Source organism: Momordica charantia, assembly GCF_013281855.1.
Source record: "Momordica charantia cultivar OHB3-1 chromosome 10 unlocalized genomic scaffold, Mcharantia_2.0 BLBB01000010.1, whole genome shotgun sequence".
NCBI classification, from domain to species: domain Eukaryota; kingdom Viridiplantae; phylum Streptophyta; class Magnoliopsida; order Cucurbitales; family Cucurbitaceae; genus Momordica; species Momordica charantia.
In genome coordinates, this window is record NW_028275158.1 from 8,525,022 (window position 1) to 8,547,014 (window position 21,993).

At 35.5% G+C, this 21,993-nt stretch overlaps 2 protein-coding genes across 5 annotated transcripts; both read right to left on the bottom strand.

Moving 5' to 3' along the window:
• Window positions 1-5,420: 5,420 nt before the first annotated feature.
• LOC148208488 (uncharacterized) lies at window positions 5,421-6,291 on the bottom strand. Its single transcript, XM_088117785.1, has one exon. It carries the CDS (start codon window positions 6,075-6,077, stop codon window positions 5,811-5,813), a length of 267 nt encoding a protein of 88 aa, XP_087973911.1. The 5' UTR covers window positions 6,078-6,291; the 3' UTR covers window positions 5,421-5,810.
• A 3,417-nt stretch (window positions 6,292-9,708) lies between these two features.
• On the bottom strand, window positions 9,709-16,311 carry LOC111012914 (diacylglycerol kinase 1). Of its 4 annotated transcripts, none has more exons than XM_022287229.2 (13): window positions 15,983-16,311; window positions 14,872-15,079; window positions 14,666-14,788; window positions 14,374-14,502; window positions 13,853-13,938; window positions 13,142-13,238; window positions 12,217-12,265; window positions 11,414-11,496; window positions 10,992-11,059; window positions 10,668-10,742; window positions 10,483-10,570; window positions 10,271-10,387; window positions 9,709-10,151 (listed from the first exon to the last, which is right to left on the bottom strand). In XM_022287229.2, the coding sequence occupies exons 2-13, from the start codon at window positions 15,064-15,066 to the stop codon at window positions 9,813-9,815; spliced, it is 1,449 nt and encodes a 482-aa protein (XP_022142921.1). In that variant the 5' UTR covers window positions 15,067-15,079; window positions 15,983-16,311; the 3' UTR covers window positions 9,709-9,812. The 4 variants fall into 4 exon arrangements, with proteins under 4 accessions (XP_022142921.1, XP_022142919.1, XP_022142922.1 ...); XM_022287227.2 differs by having other exon boundaries at window positions 14,872-15,076; window positions 15,983-16,310; XM_022287230.2 differs by lacking the exon at window positions 15,983-16,311 and adding an exon at window positions 15,740-15,812 and having other exon boundaries at window positions 14,872-15,076.
• Window positions 16,312-21,993: the final 5,682 nt, after the last annotated feature.

Below are 21,993 nucleotides of genomic sequence, written 5' to 3' on the forward strand. Positions count from 1 at the left end.
AACCACTATATATTCGTGTGTCGATTCTCTTCTTCTCCTACCTTTATGTTTTAGATGTTTGCTCTTGTTATTATGCACAATACTCTACGACTTAATTCTTCATAACACCGATAAGATACCCTTAATGATTAAAGGTTGGAATCCAGAATTTTTAAGTAGTAAGTTATGGCAATTTAGCTACCCTCATTGAAAAATTTATAAACGTAGTATGCATTTCAATTAAGGTCGCTATGATTATGATTCTACTATTATATATTTTTTTTAAATTGATTTCATTATATGTGTTCGTACGCAAATTTGGTTTGCACAAGCTAAATGGCTTATTCTTTCCAAAATGTGAATGACCTGCAAAACAGAGATCAACACTTCGTTGCCTAAGTTAGTAATGAAATTCGACGTCTATTATGTGTATTTAGAAGGAATCCGAACATACCAGAGAGCGGTAGCTCTTTGTCTTTTATAGGTTGTACTAGGCGATCAAACATGGTAAGTGGCCCTAAGATTCAAGTCGTTTGTCGTGGAATGGCCAACCTGGTGGTGGTGCTGACTGTGCCCAATCAATCCCGTTGTTAACGTGCATTGATGACGAGATGTGCTGGTGCGACTAGGAGTGCATTGGGCCCATCTCTTTTGGGCAGACTTGGTGAGGCTGGTCTGGCCCTTGTCTCAAACGCTTGCCACATGGAAGGTCGGTTTTATCCCCAATAATAATATAAATGTTTATGACCTCCCTTCTACACGGGTTTTTGGGCTGAATAGCTCTTTTACCAAGGTAGTATTGTTTTTTACTCACTTTTTTCAAAACTTATATTTTCTAATATTTGCTGACATCACCTTGGATATTTCTCTCTCTTATTCCCTCTCTCTTTTTCTTGAATTTTTTCCCCTCTCTCTATTTCCCTCTCTTTCTTTTTCTAGATTTTTTTTCTCTCTCATTTTCCATTAACCCATTCTTTCTTTGTTTTCTCTTCCTTCTCTTCTTCTCTTTCTTCATTCTGTTGGGAAATTAACAGACCTGAATTATTTCCCCTTTCACAGAAAATATCAAACACAACCAAGAATATGCAAATAGGAAGAAAACAGTAAACACAAGTAAACGACACAACAAATTATACTGGTTCACCACTAAGGGCTACGTCTAGTCTTTCACTCAGATGTGGGTAATTCACTAATATTGTTAAGGATGTGATACAATAACACTCCCCAAAATATCCCCTACAGGTCTCAACAAAAGCCCCTAGCTTCTAAGTATTTTACACAATTAATACTTAAGAACATGAATGAAAAACTCACAATAATCAAGATCACTTACCCCAAATATGTTGATCTTGATGAGCCTCAATGCCTCTGCCAATACCCGAGCCTCTCCCTTGAAACTGCCATGAAACCCTGTGAAAAACGGCTGGACAATAACCCTTTTTCGGCTACCAAACCCTAAACCTGAAACTGCACTTATATGGACATCGAAACAACGTCATAGCACTGTCCCCGACGCCATGGCACTGCGGACAAAAAAGTCTGCCTGCGCCCTCATTTGGATAGCGTCGCAGCACTGCAGCACCGTGGCGCCCTACAGCGGCGCCACGGCGCTGCCTCCTCGGCCCATGTGGCTTGCAACTTTCGTTTTCCCATGTTTTCATTCCTGCTTCGATCCTGACGCGTCCCGACTCTTCCCTAGCTCGATCCGACGTCGTTTTGACTCCACCAAACCCAAAAATCTCTCACTTGGAGACAAAGCAACAATTCTCTGTCTCCCAATGTATCAACAGTGTCTCATCAACTTCTTAACACCTTCTGTCAATGCACAGTTCTAACTCCTCTATCAACGAACTGATCAACACTACTTGGCCCTACCCAAGCATCGTCTGACTCTGCCCCGAGACTGGGCAGCTCTACATGGTCTTGTCCCCCATACTTAGAGACATAGCCACGTACTCCCACTTGATTTAAGTGGTTTCCGCTGCTTCTTTCTTCGATCGAACCCACTGACCTCTGAAAGAAGATTTTCTCTCTGCATTAGGCTTGCACGCCCACCCAAGCATGTCGCCACACTAGAAATAGAACTCGTACCCTTCAATGCACTAATTCGCCTATGAGACTTCACCAGCTCGCCTGAACGTCTGACAGCTGAGGTATGAACTCGATGGCCTATCAAATTCTCGTTTCCCCTTTTTGTACTTCTTAACAGTTTAACTTGAGTTTATGGCAGATTCTTCTGATCTGTTCTGGTCATCAATGTTGCTGGTTCTCTAAGGTCTCGCATTGAATCATCTGCAGCTACTCTGTGCATTGTCTGTCTCAGTGAACCCTTGGCAAACCCAAACTCTGACACATAAACAGAAAATCTCTTGTGGCCTGTTGTCACCACCCTGGATTCCCTCTTGAGCTTCCAGCAACCCCCACTAAACTCACTGTTGTAGCCATCGTCATCTAGCTTCCCTGCGGATAACAAATTAAATATGAAGCTAGGAATATACCTGACGCCTCGTAGCACCAACTCGGCCCCTTCTCTTATCTTCAAACAAACATCTCCAATTCCTCTTACTTTGGAGATACTCTCATTCCCCATCTTCGCTGAGCCGTAATCAGCTACAGTAAGAGATGAGAACCAACGTCTTTTTGAAGCAACGTGCATTGATGCTGCAGTGTCTACTACCCACTAACAGATATGTTCCTCTGAACACAAGCCATAAACTCTTCAATTCGTTCCTCTTCTGTTACAACATTTGCAGTATTGTTCCCCTTCTCAAAACCTTCTTTGAACTTCCTGCAAAAGCGTTTAATGTGTCCCTTCCTGTGGCAGTAATAACACTCAACTTCCCCACTGGAACTCTCACTACCCCTGTTATATCTCTGTTGCTGCTTCCCATTGTAACTCATCTTTGCCTTCCCTTTGTTCTGTGCTACCAAAGCTGATTCAACCCCATTTTCTGCTCCTGAAGTAGATGCAGACATTTTCCCTAATTTCCTCTAGGCTTTCTCAGATAAGGCGGCATCACAAATAGTTGAAAATTTTAAGCTATTTTCCCCTAGCGAATTCGACACTGTGTTCTTCATCGTCTCCCAACTGTCGGGCAAAGACGTCAACAGCCTCGTAGCTTTCACCTCCTCCTCAATCTTGACACCCATCCCTTCTAATTTGTTCAAGATATCGGTGAGTTCATTAATGTGGGAATTCACCAAGGTTCCCTCCTCTATGTGGATATTAAAATACTTCGTCCATAGAAGTATTTTTGTATTGACAGAAGGTTTTTCATACCTGTCTTGCAAGGCCTTCAATAATTCTTTTGTTGTAGTCTTTTTCACTATCAGACTACAAACATTCATTGATAACGACATTCTGATGTTCGCAACGACCTGCTTATCCATCTCACTCCAATCCTTGTCTGTCATCCCTGTTGGTCTCTACCCTAAAGTCTTGTGTATCTTCTTGTACATAAGAAGATCCTTTACCTGCATCTTCCAAAAACTGAAATGCTCCCCGGTGAACTTCAGAACTCTTTCATAGTAATGGTATGCGTGATATTTGTCTCTCATGCTGCTGCAACCCTACAGCTCTGATACCAGTTGTTGGGAAATTAACTAACCTGAATGATTTCCCATTCCACAGAAAATATCCAACACAACCAAGAATATGCAAATAGGAAGAAAACAGTAAACACAAGTAAACGACACAACAAATTATATTGGTTCATCACTAAGGGCTGCATCCAGTCTTCCACTCAGATGTGGGTAATTCACTAATATTGTTAAGGATTAGATACAATAACACTCCTAGCGCCGCGGCGCTGCCTCCTCGGCCTGTGTGGCCTACAGCTTTCGCTTTCCCCAGTTTTCATTCTTGCTTCGATCCTGACGCGTCCCGGCTCGATCCCAATTCTTCCCTAGCTTAATCCGACGTCGTTTTGACTCCACCAATCCCAACACATTCTTCTCTTTTTCTCTCTTATGCAATACTACGAGTATTTTTCTCTCATTCTTCTTCTTTTTTTAACCAGCAGGAGAGAAGAGAGGAGAGAGGAGAGAGCGAGAGGGGGAGAGAGGGAGCGAGATGAAGAGGGAATAGGGAAGAGATAGGAGAGAGAGGAACGAAGCGAGAGAGGGAGCGAGCAAGAGGAAGAGAACGAGAGGGAGCGAGAGGGAGCAGAGGGAACGAGAGGAAGAGAATAAGAGATTTATTTTTTATTTTAAGTGATTAGTTCAAATAATTAAGGAAAAGAAAAAATTTTAAACAAATTTAGATTAAATTTCAAATTTGAATAGGGAGATTGAAGAGACATTGAGATTATGTTTTCCTTAATTCCAATTTTATAATTTTTAATTAAAAAAATCTTTAATCTCTAAATGATTTGTTAGTGAATTTGAATTTGACCAATTTATTTATTTACTTAGTTCTACCTTTCATTTAAATTAATCAAATTTTATTATTATTACTATTATTATTTAGGTAAACAACATTTATTTCAAAATATTTCAAATTATTCACTCTATAAATTGCTTAATTATTTCAACTAATCCCTTCAAATAGGAAATAAGTCTCTCGATCTCTCTCTCCTTCTAGTTTTTTTCCTCTCACTCCCTCCGTCTCTCTCCTCTCTCCTCTCCTCTCCAAAGAAAAGAAGGAACAGAGAAACCAAAAAAAAGAAGAATGAGAGAAACCATAGTGTTGTAGAAGAGAGAAAAAGAGAAGAAAAAGAAGGAAGAGAAAACAAAGAAAGATTGGGTGAATGGAAAAAGAGAGAGGGAAAAAAATATGGAAAAAGAGAGAAATCTAACAAAATGAGTGGAAGGGTGGTGAAAGTAATTTGGTACGTACGATGATGTCAGCAAAAATTAGAAATTTAGAAAAAATTGGTAAAAAATAATACTACCTCAGTAAAAATGCTATTCAATCCAAAGACACTTTTTACACTCGGTGGTGATGATTATTCTTCATGCATTAGGACCTTTACCAGAATAATATTATCAAATAATCCAATTATTTAGTCGATCAGTTCAATGTATGAGGACTCTAATTTTATTGTTTAGGAATAACTAACGTAAATTTCCAATCAGTTCGAAGTTAGGACACCAAATTTATATTTAAATTTGAAAAAGAAATGAAGGAAAAGCAACAGAGTCATTCCATCTGTTATGAGTTGCCTACGATATAAAAATAGGAATAGGGAAATACTTATATGTTGATGATTGGCCACCTCGTTGGTGTAATAAAAAAAGATTTAGAGTGAATAGGTTAAATACTAGCCACTAGGAGTGAATTTCTTGTGTTTTTTTTTACCATCAAAATGTAATAAGATTTAGCAATTTTTCTCTTTTTCCTTGAAATGGCAGGTGGGATCAATATTTGGAAAATTTAGCATATTGTTTTGTTTCATTAGACTCTACTTTAAAGGCTGCTGATACCTGTGACAGCCTAGAGAGAACGTGAAATTAAAGATACATTACATTAAATTAAAACACCAACCTCAAACACAGCAGCTAAACGGCACATAATACAGCTTCCAAATTAGAGAAAACCCACTCCATTTCTGGTCCCGGCCGGATCAAATCAATGAATCAAAAATTTGGGTATTTTTGCAACACCAGTTTGGCAGAGCAGTAAGAAACAAACCCAAATGAAAGGTATTTACAAAACAGAAAATTAGGAATTGAAGCTGTATTAGCAAACTTCAAAGCCAAAACCATCCAAAACAACACAAAGATCAGAGATCAGACACACCCTACAACCCACGAAAGGGATTTGAATTTGAATTTGATTTTGATGGGTTTGTGAAAGATCAAAACTTGATGAAGACCCATGAGTTTTTTTTCTAGAATCTAACAGTGCTGGGGCCGAAGCAGCTCAAATCCATGACTTTCCCCATCTGCTCCTCCCGAGATCGTCTGATGTGGTTGGCAATGGCGGAAGAGGAGGACGCAGAGAGGTTCTTGGCCTGGTAATAAGATCTGAGCTTGGTCTTGCCATGGTGGTGAAGGGATTTGATGGCGTTGTTCCAGCGGCACACGCCCTGATCCTTCAGCGCCTCGACGGCGCCGATGCTCGCCGCCACGAGCCACGCCCTGCACGCTGCGCTCATCTGCTCTGTTTCTGTTTGTGGCTAATGGAAGAATCGGATCTGTGGTGGTAATGGTATTGGGTTTTGGAATTGTGGCTATAAATAGGGGAGAGAGAGAGGAAAACCAGAGGGGAGAGGAGAGAGAAACAGGGGAATTTTAGCCATGGTTTTGGAGGAGAAAACCAGGTGCTTTCAAGGGGGGTTCCTGGATTTTGTGAAAATGGGGCACCGCGTGGCTTTTCCTTGCTTTGCTTACTTCGCTCATGCTTCTAATTAATTATCAAGGAGTTTAGTTGGGTTAATTTACCAATTTAGGCTTTTCAATTAGGGTTTAGCTTTAAATAGCTTCAATTGAGGGGGGAAATTTCAACTTGCAACCATATTTAAGTGGATTTTTTTTTAAATAATGTAATTTAAACAATAAAAAACAAAAATATGGTAGTTTTGAAACTAATTTCAAAAGTTGGTAGCATGAACCATGTGTGTTGTACCGAACTCGTGTACAATGCACACAATTTCACCAAACTCATGTAAGATGCATGCAAGTTCCCTCACCACTCCACCCCTCCTCTGGTTCTAAAATCAATTGGCGCCAATGAGATGGTCTATTATAAACCATTTTAGGTTCCTTTTCTTTTTAACGTGAAATCTTTAATATCCTTCGCCCCTCATTTTTAAACCAAAACCCTAATCCTCTCTTTCTTCCTTACCTCTCTCAACTCAATCGTCGTCGCACAAGCATCTGTCTCCATCGCTGCCTCCACCAGCTATTGTTGGAGGTGATTTTATTCCTCCCTCTCTTTTAGTAAGATTTTATTATGATTCCTACACTTGTAGTTCATTCAGTCATTGCACCAAGTTCAATTGATCCACCAAATTCATTACCACAACTATCACCTATTGAGGTAATACAACAAGATATGGATGATATAATTCATCATCCATCATCACATATTGCTACGTCTGAACCTCGTCGTAGAGCTCGCCCGAGAAGATGGTCATCATGTGGTACATGAGTTTTTATTAATATTTCAGTTTGTTTACTTTTAAATCAACTTGTCCAAAATTTTATTAATGGATTTGAAATTAGTTTATCATTGAAGCTAATTTTTATTATAATGTGGTATATGAATTTAGGGTACTCAACTTTTATTAATCAACTTGTGGTACATGAATTTAGTTCCTAATTTAGCCAGCAACAAAATACTAAAAAGATTTCAAAATTTTTGCGGGAAAAATAATTCAAGATAGATCGCGCATGGTATAAAAAATTTAGATGGAAAACAAATTTTTTTTTGGTGATAACGTGTACAGAGAGAACTCGTGTACAACGAACACGATTTACCTGATACGCAAATTCCTTCAAATCGCTACTTAATTCTATTTTTAGTAAAACCTGATGGGTGGAGATCAAATTCACAAACTCTTGAACTATTTGTCAATTAGCATTGAGTTATGTTCACTCTGACATTGAGCTATGCTTATATTAATTAACAAGTTGTAGTTTTGTTTATAAATTTATAATTTTCTTTTTTTGTTTACGAAATATAAATTTTAAAATTTTATATTTTAATTTTTCAACTTTTGAAAAATAATTATTTACTTCTTGTTAATACTTTTTCTTCCTCACTTGTTTCCATATGATTTCAAATATGTATATTAAATTGTGACTCAAGTGTGTAATGACTCATAAGCGTCCCAATAAGAACTATAATTGGCTAAATTTTGAAAATTTGGAGATTAAAATAAAATTTAAGCAGAATTTTAAATATATTACTAAAATTAATTAATTATATTTATAATTTTTAAATGAATAAATAAACAGATTATACGAAAGTACGAAACCAAAATGCTTTTTTTAAGCAAAAATTCATTTTTTTCTCTTTTCAAGAAACTCCCCCCTGGAGATAGTTTCTTTTTTAAGGTTTAATTAGATTTTTGGTCTCTATAGTTTAATTTTATTTGCAGTTTCAATTTAATTTTATACTTTTTTAAAAGTGTAATTACTACATTTGTCCCATGATAAAATTTTGAGGTAGGAAAATTTTCACATCATAAATTTAAATTATCAGAATAACTAATTTCAAATACTAATAAACTCTGTCCTGAAAAATATTAATAAATAATTTGTCAGGGTTGATTTTTATTATGATAGAAAAGTTTGGTAACATTAATCAAAAAATAGGAATGGTAATAAAATTTTACAAGATAAATTAATCAAATTGAAATTAAGATTAACATCTAAGACTAAGAATGTCATTTACCATTTTTTTTTTTTTTGGTTTCCATGGATTTACCCTTTCTCTCTCTCTTTTTTTTTTTTTTTTTTTTGAGTTCTTCCCTGGATTTACTATTTGGCCCACAGATTTTTTTAATATGCGAATATTCTCTTTATTGAACTATATAGTATAATAATCCACAATTTCCTTAAACCCACGAGTTTCTTCCAAAGAAGAAAAATAAAACCATGTTGGCAGATGGATTGATGGTTTCAAGTTTTAATTTTAACTTCCAAACGACTTTGACCAATTTATTAATTTTTAATACAAAAAATAATTCGAGTTTTCGAGTACAATTGCATGTGCTACATTCTATAATTTAAATTTATATCTATTAATTTATTTAAAAAAAAATATTGATACAACGTTGGAGAATTATTTTTAGATTATCTTGTTTACTCTCTGGATTAAAAAAATTGTGTTTCATCATTTAATTAAGACAAAAATAAAAAATCAATGAAACCTTTAGATCGTGGGGAGGAAGGATTCAAACTTTCGACTTTTTGATTAAAAATATGTATTTTAACTAGTTGAGTTAGGTTTAAAGTTGACAATAATGTTATTAATATCGAAAAAAAAATTATATCATGACGTTTAAAAGCTTTGTTTTCTATAGGTCAAATATGTCTCACCCACGATAAAATAATTAGAAAGAATTGTGTTCCATTTTTTAATAGGATAAAGTCTGCTAAAATTTTTATTCAAAGTAAATATTAAATATTCATAAACATAAATACTCGTTAAAATAGTATACTTAATGACACATTATTATTCATTTATTCCATTCCAACTAAACTATTAAGTGATATATATATATTGTAATTGAAACTTGAGAGGTGAAATTGAAACTTTAAAATATTGGAAACAAATTGGAAAAAAAAAATAGTGTAACTTGGGGACCAAATGACATACTAAAGGTAATTTTTGTTTTAAAAAAGGTTAATGGGTTTTAAAATAGGCAAGTATGTATTCTTTTGAAACTTTTTTAGAAGCTGCTTCAGAAATTGAGTACATACAAATATGTACTTTGAAAAAGTAAGTACAAATATTAACGTTAAAAAAATTAAATATAGTATATTAAAAAGAAAAAATTATAAATCGACATTTATCCCTGTACTTCTTTATTTTGATCTTGGTAATTGGTAATTTCAACTTTGATTAAATCATTTTAATCTGTTTGGTTCAATTTCTATGTGAATAATGTATAAAATCTCAATAGTGTAATTTTGACCATAGACTTTCTATGATAACATCCCTCTTAGTCTTGTAAATATCTCATGAATGAATTTAATATTTACGTATCAGATGGGTGTGGGATCTTAATTGGCAAATTTCATACATCTAATGAAAGGGAAATTTTGGACAGAGGGACCTTAGAGCTGAAGTAACTATTTTATTCATCAATCATGTCAAAGGATTCTGATACATTTACACCAAAAAAAAAAAAAAAAAACAGTAAAAGCAAAGATGTCAGTACCTAGTTCAAGTTGTGATGAACTATTTCAATGGTGTCCTCAAACTTAAAGGTAGAAGCTGCACCGAACTTCCTTAGCATCTCGTGATGTTCTGCAACTTCGTCCTCATCCCCATTATAAGCTTCTTTGTCGTCGTCGTAACTAACGGTCGAACAAGGGTCATGCACGCTTTTGGCTCGGCAAGGTAGGTTGGCGAGCATGTTGACTCGACCGGAATGACTAATTTCTATGACCACTTTGTCATCGTCCACAGAAAGGGGTTGTTTCCATGGCTCCCCATCAATTCTCATGTAAGCATGGTTAATTGCACCTTTATGAAACTCGAAGTGAACCCTTTTCGCCTACATAAAACGTTAGAAATGGAACAGCCAAGAGGCAATGTTAGTTGCATACGGATCAAGTGTAATCAAATCAATGCTATTTTTGTTCTTATTTTAACATAGTTTTTGCTTGAAATTACCTGACCGAGACAAGTTCCATGTCCATTTGGAGTTAGTAGGACGAGCCCGTGCCAAGCGTTTCTAAATCCAACAATCTCAATAAGCCCGTCATCCACATATGAAGGAGTTAGATCTCTCTGTAATGCAAAAATTTGTGCATAATATTAGTTACAACCAGCAAATCTAAGCAGCAGAATTATGGTTTAAGAGTGGAAATGGAATTGGTACTAACATCGCGTGATTTATTTTTGCTTGGATCTCCCCAAGGATCAAGTCCACCAGAAAAACTTGGCAAGTTAAGACATATAATAGATCTGATACTGCATTTTAGATTGAAAAGAGTCCAAGTGTCAATGCTGAGATCAATAATTAATAGCAAAATAGAGAAGCAATGTGGAAAAAGCTATTCCGAATCACCTAGGAGGAATCACGAGGTCCTCCCAATGACCTTCCCTCCTCATAATCTTTAGCGTTGCAAGATTTGCTACATTCCTGCATTTTATCAACTCATTCTTACTCACAAAAGGAGGGAAAAGAATAAAAAGAAAACAACCAGCTACTTGAAAGTTGATGTCATGGAAATTGATATGTTTTATAAGGCAGATAACATGACTTGGGTCCAGAAATATAGATAAAACTGTGATTTTTTCTCTTAAAGTAATTATAAATGTTGCATAACTCTTATCAATATTGTCATAGGATGGAACACTCATTAGACATAAAGATAAATCAAAGACATACCTGGAAGTAGGATGACATAAAGGAGAAATAAACCATCCTTGTTTACAAGCAATCTTCAAATATGTTTTCTGCCTCAACCAAAAGAGAGATTAATTGGTAAAGACGCACAATTAAAACAATTGGAGGACATACTAAACTAAAAAATTGTAGATAATCGAAACAGACTGGTACTGATCATTTAATCTAGGATGGATAAATCTTGAGAGGATAAATGTCTAGGAAAATGATCATTACTTGACTATAGATAATTTAAATATAAAATATATTTTTTACAATATTTTATCCCTACAGAAATCAGGAAAGGTCTTGGATCGTGACAGTTGACAAGTGGAAAAGCTTGAACACTCAAAATGATTGGTTTTTTTTTTTTTGGCAGATCGTAGTATCGAGCTTGAAGGGAAAAACAATTCAGTACTCAGTACCTGATTAGTCGATTGATTCTTAAAATTTTCAGGGTGCAACTTTCTCTCGGAGTGAAAAGCATAAGATACCTGAGCATCCATTCCTGCAAAGAACATTCAGCAACTCTCTCAGGAAATAAATTGGTACATTTTTAGGTATACATGTACCAGCCAGAACATTAAAATAGATATTCATCATTGTACAAGGATTGTGACATAAATGAATTATACTATTAGAAAAAGCCAAAACCAAAAGGCATGACCCGATTGTACTCCGTATCACAGTCAAATTTTATTATGTTGTTCACAAAAGGATCATTCTAGTAATTCAACTCCATATCATTTATTAAACAATATATATCACACTTCTGGTAATGTAGGAGGAGGGTCATGTAATAGGGCTATTCTTGGATTGAATTTAATCAACAAAGCTAACAGCGTAAGTCACTTTTGCTTCTTAATTCACTCAGTGGTTGATCAAAAGTCGAAACTATCTATGGAGGCATGTAAAAACCTCATGACTACATAATTAGAAATGAATTATATGTGTTGTTGGAACCATAAAAGTATACATGACCGAAGTAACAACAATAGAGTTGGAGGCTTAGACTTAAAGGCTTATCGAAACCCGAAGCTCAATCAGATGAAGCCATATGATTCAAATCACTCATGATATTCAACTCAATCAGGAACAAAGCAAACATCTCTCTGTGAGAATTAACCTTTTCAACAATGTATTTTATATGCCAAAACATGTATCATCTAGAGCCTTTAACCTTGATTCAGTGAAGTGATAGAATGTGCCAAAGCATAAATTTTCTTACCAATACTGAAGTAGTTCCAAAATCCACCACGAAATACGTTCCAACTGTCCTGAAAAATAGCCAAAACAAGTTAAGAAGCATAGAAGGCAATGCGATACCAAAACCACATTTGAAAATATATATTTTTTTTTTCTGGAAAGCTACATATCCTGTATCTTTGCTCGGTCATCACAAAGGAAAATCCCTTAAAAAGTTAATTGCTTTACCGGAACAAATCCACCCTAGTAAAAAGCTATAAAACTCAGGCACCCTAACACGTAAATGAAAATATCTAGTGATGCAAAAGAATAACAGAAGGACAAATAAGTGGTAAATTTTCGCAGCAAGTAAGAAATCCTAATATAGGCTTGTTTTATTTCATAGTCTATTATTCTAAAAGTCAAACTCCAACTGGGGTAATAAGTACTTGATGTTTCTTTTTTTGAAAAGAAGTACTTGATGCTTGAAATCTCAATTATAAACTATTTTTTAAATTTCAATTCAAACCAATTATTTGAATTAAATTTATTTTACTTTTTATTGCAGTGGCGGTAACTCTGTTTTCCAATTTGGTGAAGAACAAATATAACAACCTGTAGGTAAATTCTTGAAGTGTACAAGGGCAATTTGCTATTTTATTTTCTATTTATAGCTATTTGTCTCCAATGATCAATACCCATGAATTTAATAAATTTCCTACCAATAGATTATGCGCACTAGAGCTTAAGTCAGGACAATTTCAATATGCATAACATAAAAGCAGGGGAAAAAATGAAAAAAAAAAAAAAAAAAAAAAAAGTTACAAAAGCCTTCCATAAACAACTGGTCGGAGATCAGTATCAGTCTGAGCCCAAAATCAGTGCCGACCGAGTCACCGACCGATGTGCATCCTTAAAGATAACAACCAATACAAGTTTACCATATTTTGCTTGTCAGTCTGGCATACCTGATGGAATGCATGCAGAGAGTGGGGCAGTTCAAGACGTGTAATGGAATCAGAAGAACCTTCCTTTGGACCTCGCATTTTCATGTGTATATGCCAGCTGGTATGCAAAAAAAGTTCTTAAGAAAACAATAACAATTTCATCCTTATTAAACAGCTAATGAGTTTTTCTAGTTCAATAAAATTTGGTAAAAGCCATTAAAAGTATGTGCACTATCCTAATTATGAGCATCAAAGTTTTTGATCCACAGTTATTTATGCCAAAGCAGCATTCCTCAACAATTTTGTCAGAAGAAAGTTATTAGATAAGATAATACTAGTTGATCCAAAACAGTATAGCTCGCTAACGCCTACTATTAGTCTATTACATTAATTACTAGCCAAACATTGTACCCATTCTCGGACCCTAAACCTTCCCACCTCCCCTAACAGAATCATGCAACAATTTTCTAAGCTTCCATTCACTAAATAACTCCCTTAGCAGCCCATGCATTGGTGATATGAATTGAGAGCTTATCATATTATTTCAGATACCTTAATTGATAAAAATGTGAACGACCTTTCAGAACATGTCAACCTACACACTAATAGTACATAATTGGATAATTATGATTTATGTTTGAACAAAAGAAAATTTTTTCTAAACATGCTTTTAGTCTCAAGTATGGTTTCTTAAGTGTGCTCGGATTTTGGTGTTAATAGATGGTAATTTACCTATCGATCCTCATTTCTCTTGCACTCCTTACTTGACTCAAGAATGATTCAACGGATTGGCAGTTTGTGGCAGGATTTTTCTTTCCCTGTGAATTAATAACAGTTTACTCTTTTCAAATTCAGACTTACAGTATTCCAAGCACCATGAGCAATGTACACAGAAAGAATAACTTGCATAGTGCCTGGTAAAGTGACAGCTTATAAGTGATTGATTACATAGAAGAAACTTCTGACATTGAAAAATTAGAAGATTCTAAACATCTTGCTAGGAAATAAACACGATTTCTTTTGTCGGAGTTTACACCCCATAAGATCATTAGATCATCTTCCACTAATGACAAAAATTTCAAAGCGAAATACTGAACAGAATACTCGAGTTGAGATTCTTTTGATCCATAAAACATTTTTCTTATCATGTGAGTACAAAAAAGGAACATAAGCCTTTAGATAATGAGTAGAAACACTATTATACATATGGATAGCAAAAAATATGAAAAAGCAGTGTAACAAAGAAAAGATACCCAGCCAAAGGAAAAGTGAAGGTTGTTCCCAGTTCCCAATGGCACAGTAGCAATTGAAGGTGGATGAGGGAGTTTCATATCAGAAACTACTCCAAGAAGCCAGCTTGCTGTACCATCTCCACCTGCAACCTAATAATTAGAAGTCCATGTAAAGAGTAAAGAGTTGAGATTTGCGATAGTTGACGACATTGTCTTGACAATTAAAACTTTAACATAGTGAACTCGAGCATCATGCATTCTCATCTCACTAGTATAAGATATAAGTGAAATCACAACTAAACAAGTAACTTACAATTAGTCTAAGATTCTTCTCGATATGAGCAGCCAAAAGATCTCCCCTGTCCTTGAGCAAACCAAGGTTATTATAAAGTTGATGTAGCACCTTGTCAGGGACATTCTCTCCCAGATCAAAAACCTAAAGAAAGTGGCCTCAAATTTGGACGTCCATAACCATAAAGAACTAAAGATAGAAATCTGCATTAATGTCAGTTGAATTACCTGATTCTTATTGAGAAGAGCACGGTATCTGACAAGGATATCGCCGCCAAGCTGACCGCCACTTTTCGAGTTAATAAAAACAACAACTGGACAGACAGGTAGATGGCTAACTTTTTCCATCTCCGATCCAATGGATAAAATATAGTTTGGAATAAAAAAATCCTTCAAGTTAATCTCAGACATGAGAGTGCCCATAGCTAAAAGCCTGCTGCAGAGAAATTTTTTACAAGGTATTAATATGGCACTCGACTTGACTAACTTATGATTGGCACACCACATGCCTTACAGTTCTATTTTGAAAAGTATTCAAATTAGAAGATTTCAAGCAAAAATGTGTATCACTGTACTTCCTAGGCACGCACAAAAAGACCTTGACTTTTCATAAAAAAGAGAAGAGTTCATGTTTTGATATTTCCAGGGATACGAATAGAATCATAGAACCACCTTTTATGGTGGTCAAGAATGAGTAGCTGGAAAATCCTTCCTCTTTCCTAGGCAACTTAAACCACAAGGTTTACAACACACAACACTTACACCTTCTAGAAACATACTCAGGAATGGTTTTTTTTTTTTTTAATAATCGGGAGTCGGAATTTTGTTCCACTATACTCAATGGCATTCACGCCCGTCCCATAGCCTGGACTCAAGAGACATCAAGGGTTTTTGATATTAACCTGACCAAAAGTTCAAACTTGGGGCATTTAAGTCAATATGACCAGAACCAAGAGACCCAGGGCGGCCCCTTGGGGGCTTACTCAGGAATGTAACAAATAACAAGGTGAATATCTTGCTAAGAATCCAGACCCCATGGTAAATTATTGTAGGATCCCGCCAGACCCTAGCAAGAAGAGAATTTCTAGTGACATACTTCCCTTTAACTGTTCTTGGCGGACGTGAAACAAGGTCAAAAAAGAATCCCTCCATCACCCAGAAAAGGGAAGCTGAAACTTCAATTTCCAGGCGTTACATACGTCAAAAAGAACCGCAAACTCAAGAATCAGAGCAGAAATTGAGCATAAATTCAAATGCGTGTGGACAGAAAAATCACGGAATCAGATGCACACAAAGGGTACACGATTGAGGAGATTAAAGCAAGAGACAGCTTGGATACCTGGGAAGGGATTCGTTCCAGAGATTCAAGATATTCAGCGATGAAGCTTGAAACGGAAGCAATTGAGGGAAGGTTTGTGGGTCGTTTTCCGCGGCGAAAACGGAAGAAATAAGTAGGATCAGCGTCAGGAAAGAGAAGAAAGGAAATTTCTATGGATTTTCGTGTTACCATTTCAACGAACGTAAAAGGAAATCTGAGAAAGAGAGGAGAATTCTCCTTCACCTGCCTCGCCTCTTCGCCTCTCTCTCTCTTAACTCTCAAGTCTAAATTATTTATTTTCTCGTCTTCGCGCCAACGCCATCAACAGGCATTTACTTTTTCAGATGATCGCGTGGAGAATCACTGGATAAAATATTAGTATGGTATCTTATTAATGATATATCGTACGAATATCCAAAAATATGAAATAAATAAGATTAAAATATTATTTTAGTCTTTTGCCCCATGAAAGACAAGATTTGTTTATTAATAGAGGAGTTTTGGTGCCGTAAATAAACGGTGTTGACGATGTTGTAACTTTAGAAGAAGTGTTTCATGGGTGAAATTTGTTCTTATTCTTCATTCTTTGAATAGGTAAATTGTTTTATTAATCAAGTATGTCATTTGGGATAGATTTTTTCTTTCGTGGATTCTGAATGTGGTGCGTGATAACCACTACTATGTAATCCTTAGTGATCATGTTTCTTATTGTTTTGGTGGTGGTACTTTTAGGTTTAACTTTGGTTCATCATGATTCCTATACTTTCAAATTGTTCATATTGGTATCTTTAGATTTAACTTTTGTTCATTTTAGTTTTACTTTCAAAGTGTTTAGTACGTTTAAAAATGGTCATTCTGATTCGTTAATGTTATTAACTACACTCAATATACTTTTTGAAATGTAACAATGACTCTATCTTAAAGGATTTATGTTATATGTATAACTTGTGTTAAAATTTTACAAATAGGGACCAAAATAGTTACTTTTAAAAAATACAATGATCAAAATGGACATTTTAAAAGTTAGGCCTAACTTCAATTATTTTTTTCACCATCTTTCTTTATTTTCTAGGTGGCCATAGACTCTTCTACAGTTAGAAGAATGGTAATGATTGGCAATTAATTTTATTTTGTAGAAGAATTTAAAAAATAAGATTTTGTAAATATCTCAAATTTGTAAGTCGGTATCTATCCTGACTATCATTGATAAGCATGTACCAAACGATAGAGTGATGAATGTCTATTAGTATCTATCAATGAAAGCTGTTTATTAGTGATAGGCGTCTATCACTAAAAAATGTGCAGGGTTGAGATTTATTGATGAACTTTTTTTTTTTAAATCGTGTTGTATTTGTAAATCTTTTAGTTTGTGTTAGATTTGCTATTATTTTAGACCACATTGCTATATATGCAACTGTTGCGTCAAATTACACAATCAACTAAATAAAAAATATACCTTAGTTATCATGTAAATAAAAATGTGCCATGTATTTAATAAAGACAATCTATGAGATTTGACTATATATCATAATAACCAAATTGAAATTGAACTCAAATTAAAACGAAATTTAAACATCAAATTATAGGAACAATTGGTGATTTACCAAACAAATAATATCAACGTAAACATAAATACTATTGATTAGGTAGACATAAACACTATTAATAATAAACCAAATAATATCGATGTAAACATAAATACTATTAATAAAGCTTTTATGTCAAACAAAAAACCAAATAATATTGATGTCAAAAGAAAAAAACTATTAATCATGATTTGTAACTTATTTCACTTTTTATTATATATATTATAAATATCTTAACTTTCATGATTCTGTAAGGAATATTGTCATTGATATTTCCATTTACATTATATTAAAATTAAGAACTAGAAATGTAATATTTAAATAAAGGGCTTCACATTCCCAATCTTTTCTAAATTGGATATTCCACATTAACAGCAACGCAGACCTAGTAGTATAGGTGTTAAATTGGAAAAAGTTTAGATTAACTAGTTATTGCACCTACAATGTTTAGTAATTTCAGTTCCACCCCCTTGAAATTTGGATTCCTCGCGTTGTATATGACATTTCATATATTCGTCCATTCCGAAAAGTATTCGTTAGGTTTATTATAAACATTATAGAAAACGGATTTCGTGACGGTTAAAAAACGTCACAAAACGCTTTCGTGGTGTTTTTTACGACGTCATATATTCGCTCATGACCATGAATTTATTATAAAAATCATTGAAATGTGGGATCCTTAACATGTCTTCATCGTAGCTCTTTTGGCTCATCGATTTTGGTCGGATTCCATTTTTGGACTGGATGTTCGTTTGAGCTTGTTGGGTTCTGATACCATATTAATATTCATTAGGTTCCATCTCACAACCAATTGGACATGAGAATAGTAACCATGTTTATTATAAACCAATGTTCAATGTGAGATCCTTAACAGTTAAAAATGTCATGAAAAAATAAAAAATTCGAAAAACTTCGTTTCTTCCATTACGTTATCAACCACTCCATTACATATACAGCTATATTTGTATTGAAGTATATGTGGTCCTAACTTTTGTAACGAAATTCTATTCGTGTGGTACATCATGGGTTTCTTATTATTCTCTCCCTCAGCTCTCAAACAAGACCCATATTGATGAATATTCATCTTTTGGTGTTTGCAAGATATTCCATGGAGAATAATGATAGTATTTTAAGTGGAACGTTTGTTAGCATTGTTTGACTATGACTAGTTCCAAAAGGAAGTTTAATTTAGGCCATCTGTTTTTCTTTAAAGATGTCAAGATTTGTGTTTAATTCCATAACCCTCTCCTGAGTTTTCCCATCACCAGATAAGAAACGATCGCAGGGCCAATTGGTTTGATTATTTTGGATGGTCAAATTTGGCTTCTCTCCCTACCGTATATTTCCTCTTGTCCTTTTGCTTGAATTTGGAAGGTTGTTCTTAACGTGTGCATGAGCTGACTTTCAAGATCATGTAGTTGCTCAGTCGGGAATTAATTAGGCATGCCAAATCATTTCTCTCTCAACAATTCTATCCAATTATCTAAGCCAATCACAAATTAAAGGGAAATATATGGAAAGCAATAAACGATAGAATAGATTTATACTGGTTCCCAACAATGTACAGTGTTTTGCTCGATGCGAGTTCCACTACAATGAGATTGGATAAAAGTACTCTCAAATATCTCTCTCCACAGATATTTGCTCTGTAGAGATCCTAACAAAAACTCATAGCTTCTAAGTATTTAACACAATGATATTTAGCTAGGTATAGGAGTGAAAAACTCACAAGAAGCAAGATCTAATTACCTCGAATATGACGATCTTGATCTATCCCAATAATGCTACTGCCAATACCCCGAGCCTTATCTGCCATCTACCACAAACTGCTCTGAAAAACAACTTGAAATGGCTCCAAAACCTAAAAAACACGAAACTGCAGAATTTATAAGTTGATACAGCACAGCGTCATGGCGCTACAGACAGAAACTTCGTCCGCGCGCCCACATTAAGGTAGCACGCCACCGTGCTGCCTCCTCGGTCCAATGGCGTGCAGCCTGCTTCTTCACCTATTTTTCATTACTATTCGTCCCGATTCATTCCTGGCTCGTTCTGACATCAATTTGGCTCCATCAATCTCAACTCTTTTTGTAAAGCTGGCTCAATTGTTAATGTGTTGGAGTAATTGGTACCATTATTTTGATTCACTAAATCTGGTTGATTAGTTAGTCACCCATTTCTCTCCTCCTCTTAAAGGACTGAGATGCTTATAAATACTTTGTACATTCAATAGTAAGAAATACACTTTCTTGCTTATCTTCCTCCTCTTTTATCTTCTTGATATACAAACATGCAACTTACACCTCCTCTGTATATCTAGATTACTTCTTGGCCCACTTTACATCTTCCATATTAATTACATTATTTTCGTGAAAGATAAAATAGAAGTTTGCAAGAATTTCCATCGAGATTTTTCTTATCATATTAGTTTACAACTTCTAACAAGGCTACTTTGATATAATCTTGGAAAGACGCATATTTCAATTTCACTACTAGAAAATGGGTCTATTCCATCACCTAAAAATGATGATGATGAATTTTCTTTCATATTAGTTTACAACTTCTAACTTCAGTGCACAAGGCTACTTTGATATAATTTTTTGGAAAGACTCATTTCATTTCTGCATCTTTTCAAGAAGGTTTGTGAGCTTGTTTTAGATGAAGTTTTTTTTTGTCCATTGCAAAACTTTTATTTGACTTTCTAAAGTTTTTATTGTGTCCTAATGGTTAATCATTTTAGATTAGAAATGACAAAAATAATATATGACGCTTTAAGATAATGTATGACACCCCAATCGTGGTAAGAAATGTGCTCTCTAGTAGAGATGTATAAATGGTTTAATTAGAGTCTATTTTCGGCCAAAATCAACCTATCAATAATCTAAGAAGAAGCAAAAATCGATGTAAGAATCTGTTTGGGGGTATAAATGGGCAGGTTGAGGCGATAAACAAAATTATAAAACGAGGACTTAAACTGAGACTGGACTCCAGAAAGGGAAGATGGGCTGAGGAGCTACCCGAAGTATTATGGTCATATCGGACCACCCCGAGAGAGTCTACTGGTGAAACTCCGTTCTCACTAGCCTTTGGCTCTGAAGCTGTTGTACCAGTTGAGATCGGCATACCAACAGACAGGGTAGAGCAGTACGAGCCAACAAAGAATGAGGAAGAGCTACTCCTTAACCTTGATTTATTAGAAGAAAAGAGGGAAATGGCTCAGCTACGCTTAGCAGAGTATCAGAACAGAATGACCAGACATTACAACACCAGAGTTCGACCTCGAAGCTTTCAAGTTGGACATTTGGTTTTAAGGAAGATTCAGAGTCATGTGGGCACCCTTGACCCAAGTTGGGAGGGACCGTTCAATGTTAAAGGCATAGTCCGACCTGGAACTTACATGCTGGCCGATCTGGAAGGAAATGTGCTTGCGCATCCATGGAACGCGGAGCACCTAAAGCGCTATTACCCTTGAAATGTTAAAATTGTCCTAAAATGGACTTGTAAAAATTTTCAAGGGGAGGAACTGAATTGTTAGTAAACAGTTATTTAATTTCGTGACTCCGAGTTTGATCAGAAATTAAATGGGGGTCACGGACTCCCATAGGACTTACGCTTTATAAGTGTAAAAATTGATTAAATTCAATCCTCAAAACCCACGGGCTCGAGGTGCAATGTCAAAATCAATTGCGAATCAAAATTCAATCCTTTGAACGTCTAAGTTAAAGGTGCGATGTAAAAAATTCAAAATTGTTTAATAATCTTTTGAACTTCTGAGTTCGAGGAGAAATATAAAAGACCAGAGAGGGAAACTCTCAAAACCTCAAGTGAAAGGTGCGATAAGAAAAGAGTTCATCTCACACTCAACCCTTTAAACGCACAAATTAGAGGTGCGAGGTAAAATTATTCATATAATGGTTCAGAGTTGCAAAAGCAAGTTCAAAGCTTAAGGAAAAAGTAATGGAAGAAAGAGACAGAGCTAGATGCACAGAAGTAAAAGGAAGGAAGAATTCATTGATTGAAGGGCAGAGCCAAGGCTTATAGACCTTGCAGCTCTGCCCTGCGACTTACAAAAAATAATAAAAGAAAATACAACAAAATCAACGAGGAATCTCAGTTGCTCCCGAGGTGAGAGGATAGCTCGCCCTGAGAACCAGAAGGTTGACCTCCTGAGATCCGCTCTACTATGAAGGAACTTCCTCTTGGGTAGTGCCAACCTCGTTAGGCTCCTGACTAGAGGCATCGTCTTCTTCCAGGTCGGAGTAGTCAGAGTCTAGATCTCTGACGTACTTTTCTACCAGGGAGGCAGGACATGGAGTGCCGTTGGGCCCAGAAGCCCATTTCTCAGCATACCTCTTCTTCAGATCGCCGAGGTTGAGCTGGAGGAGGGGCATGTCAGCAGCAATGCCTTTCATCAGAAATTTGAAGCCTGCATCGTTGAAATCCTTG